Source organism: Rutidosis leptorrhynchoides, chromosome 10, assembly GCF_046630445.1.
Source record: "Rutidosis leptorrhynchoides isolate AG116_Rl617_1_P2 chromosome 10, CSIRO_AGI_Rlap_v1, whole genome shotgun sequence".
Classification (NCBI taxonomy): domain Eukaryota; kingdom Viridiplantae; phylum Streptophyta; class Magnoliopsida; order Asterales; family Asteraceae; genus Rutidosis; species Rutidosis leptorrhynchoides.
In genome coordinates, this window is record NC_092342.1 from 22,553,642 (window position 1) to 22,555,754 (window position 2,113).

Consider the following 2,113-nt stretch of genomic DNA (forward strand, 5'->3'; position numbering starts at 1 on the left):
TTAATTACAAGCCCGGTTAGCTTCATAAAACCGTCGGGCTTGAACCGCTGCAGATTCATCAGACACTAATCCCTGAATCACAGCAGTCTTCACCTCCCAAGCGCTGTACGGAAACCCTTTCCTCGTGTAAGAATTGATCAAAGCTGCAGTTGATTCTTTTACTAACCGAGCAAACACATTTTCTGCATCATCGTTTCTTGATGTTGCCTCTAATAGTGTTAGATCATATCTGTAGCGTTCATAGGCTCTTGATCCAAACACTTTTGATACCGATGATCCTTGCGGTATCATCCTAGGCCACGCCTCTCGCCTGCTGCTCCAATACCTACAAATTACATCGGCAAATATTTTACTCTGATCTACGCGTCTAACCGATTTATGAAGACGACAACCACAACAAAACCCAATACTACATGGTGTGGTGTATGGGGAAGTGAGATATAGACAATCCTTCCCTTATCTTTGAATAAAGAGAAGTCATTTCTCCACCCAGAGTGAAACAACAGTACATAAGAAGTAGATAAAGTCATCCCTCTCTATATTCGACGGATAGAGAGATAGCTTCCGAGTGAACCTCCGACCAATAAGTAGGAAAAAAAAAATTTTAAAAATAAAAATAAAAAAAGAGACGTCATTGAAATTGTAGAATCAAATTTCCATGTATTTTGGATCCCGGCTGAAATTCATTGCGAGGAATATCCATTATGAAGTTTTAAATATAATACACTTCGAGGATATCAGGACGTTAACCACCATGTTTACTAGTGTTGAGTACTATATCCATTATAACATATTTACCTTCATAGCAAAATCATCAATATCTTAATTCTTAATCTTAATATTGTTAATGGGAAAACTAGTTTGTGTTTCAACGGCACAAGATAAGAGTATTTAACAATCATTAAGTTAAGTATAAACTTCTAGAAATATTTAAAATCCTACAAATGATTTACTCCGTAAGTTAAAGCTTATAAAATCACTATTTTATTTACTCTCAAAATTTCAAATTCAAATATAAGACTCAGATTCATTTTACATCCAACTTCAATAATTTTTGCTACCCATATGTACAAGATAAGACTACACATATATAACGTTAAATCAAATCATCAAATAATAAATAATAAATATAGAATTAAAAAATAAATAATGAAATACAGAGATTTGAACATACTGTGGAGTGCATCTTCCTCTGTTTCTGGTGTAAACAAATCCAGGGAGACCAGCAGATTCAGTTACAATAAGACATAAAAACAGAAACAATACAGCAACATTAGTAAAACTAGGTAATGAAACATGGTTGTTCTTCATCTTGTTTGAAAAATATAAGCAAATGGGTGTGGTTGCTTGCATAATATGTTAACAAAAGGTTAACAGGGTAAGTGAAATTTAGGATCTGAGGTTGGAAACATGTTTGGGTAAACAAAGATTTGTTGTTACCTTTTACCTCGTGAATTGTGCTTTTTGTTATATTTGAAATAGAACTGGAGTTTGTTTGGTTATCTTTTCTTGATATTGTCGTCCTTTAGCTTAAAAAGGAATCTGGATTTTTTACGGTTTTACCCTTGTGGTTGATTACCGTTGGTCAAATCGTATTGGGTACAAAAGTAAATTACTTTTGTGCTACGTAATGTCATGATAGTGATGGTAAACAAGTCATGTGCATACAATCCATACATGTTACATTAAAAACATCATGTGAATTTAATTGCTTGTATTTCTACTCTTTCATGTTTCAATGGTAATGTAAAGCCGCAAAGGTTAGGTCTACATTTTAAAGGAGAGTTAAAAATTTGAATTTGTTATGAAAGTCAAATTTGGATGACAACTTGCACAGTAAAATTATGCATTATTGATTACTGTGTAACCTATCATTATTATACATAATTGAAGACAACAATTGTATAGTTAATTTTAGTACTATAAATATCGAGTGAGATATAAGGATGCTATATACAATTCTTCAATAATAATTCTTACTTTCTCATTTCTTCTTTAATAATCTATAGTTGAGAACTAGGCTACAAAAGTTGTTATCTATCACTAAATTACAACACGTTATCAGCACGAAGTGCTCCGTATAATCAAGGTTTATCTAAGCAAGCACAAATCA

General features: G+C 32.7%; 1 protein-coding gene across 1 annotated transcript; it reads right to left on the reverse strand.

Moving 5' to 3' along the window:
- LOC139870096 (uncharacterized) lies at positions 1-1,311 on the reverse strand. Its single transcript, XM_071857948.1, has 2 exons — positions 1,175-1,311; positions 1-325 (listed from the first exon to the last, which is right to left on the reverse strand). Exons 1-2 carry the CDS (start codon positions 1,309-1,311, stop codon positions 1-3), a joined length of 462 nt encoding a protein of 153 aa, XP_071714049.1.
- Between the last annotated feature and the right edge of the window lie 802 nt (positions 1,312-2,113).

What these genes read in the sequence shown, in the direction of transcription:
- LOC139870096 (XM_071857948.1), bottom strand. Translation starts at nt 1,311, where the DNA reads ATGAAGAACAACCATGTTTCATTACCTAGTTTTACTAATGTTGCTGTA. An exon ending in AGAGGAAGATGCACTCCACA is followed by an intron (nt 326 to 1,174) that starts GTATGTTCAAAT and finishes TGTAATTTGTAG; the next exon opens with GTATTGGAGCAGCAGGCGAG.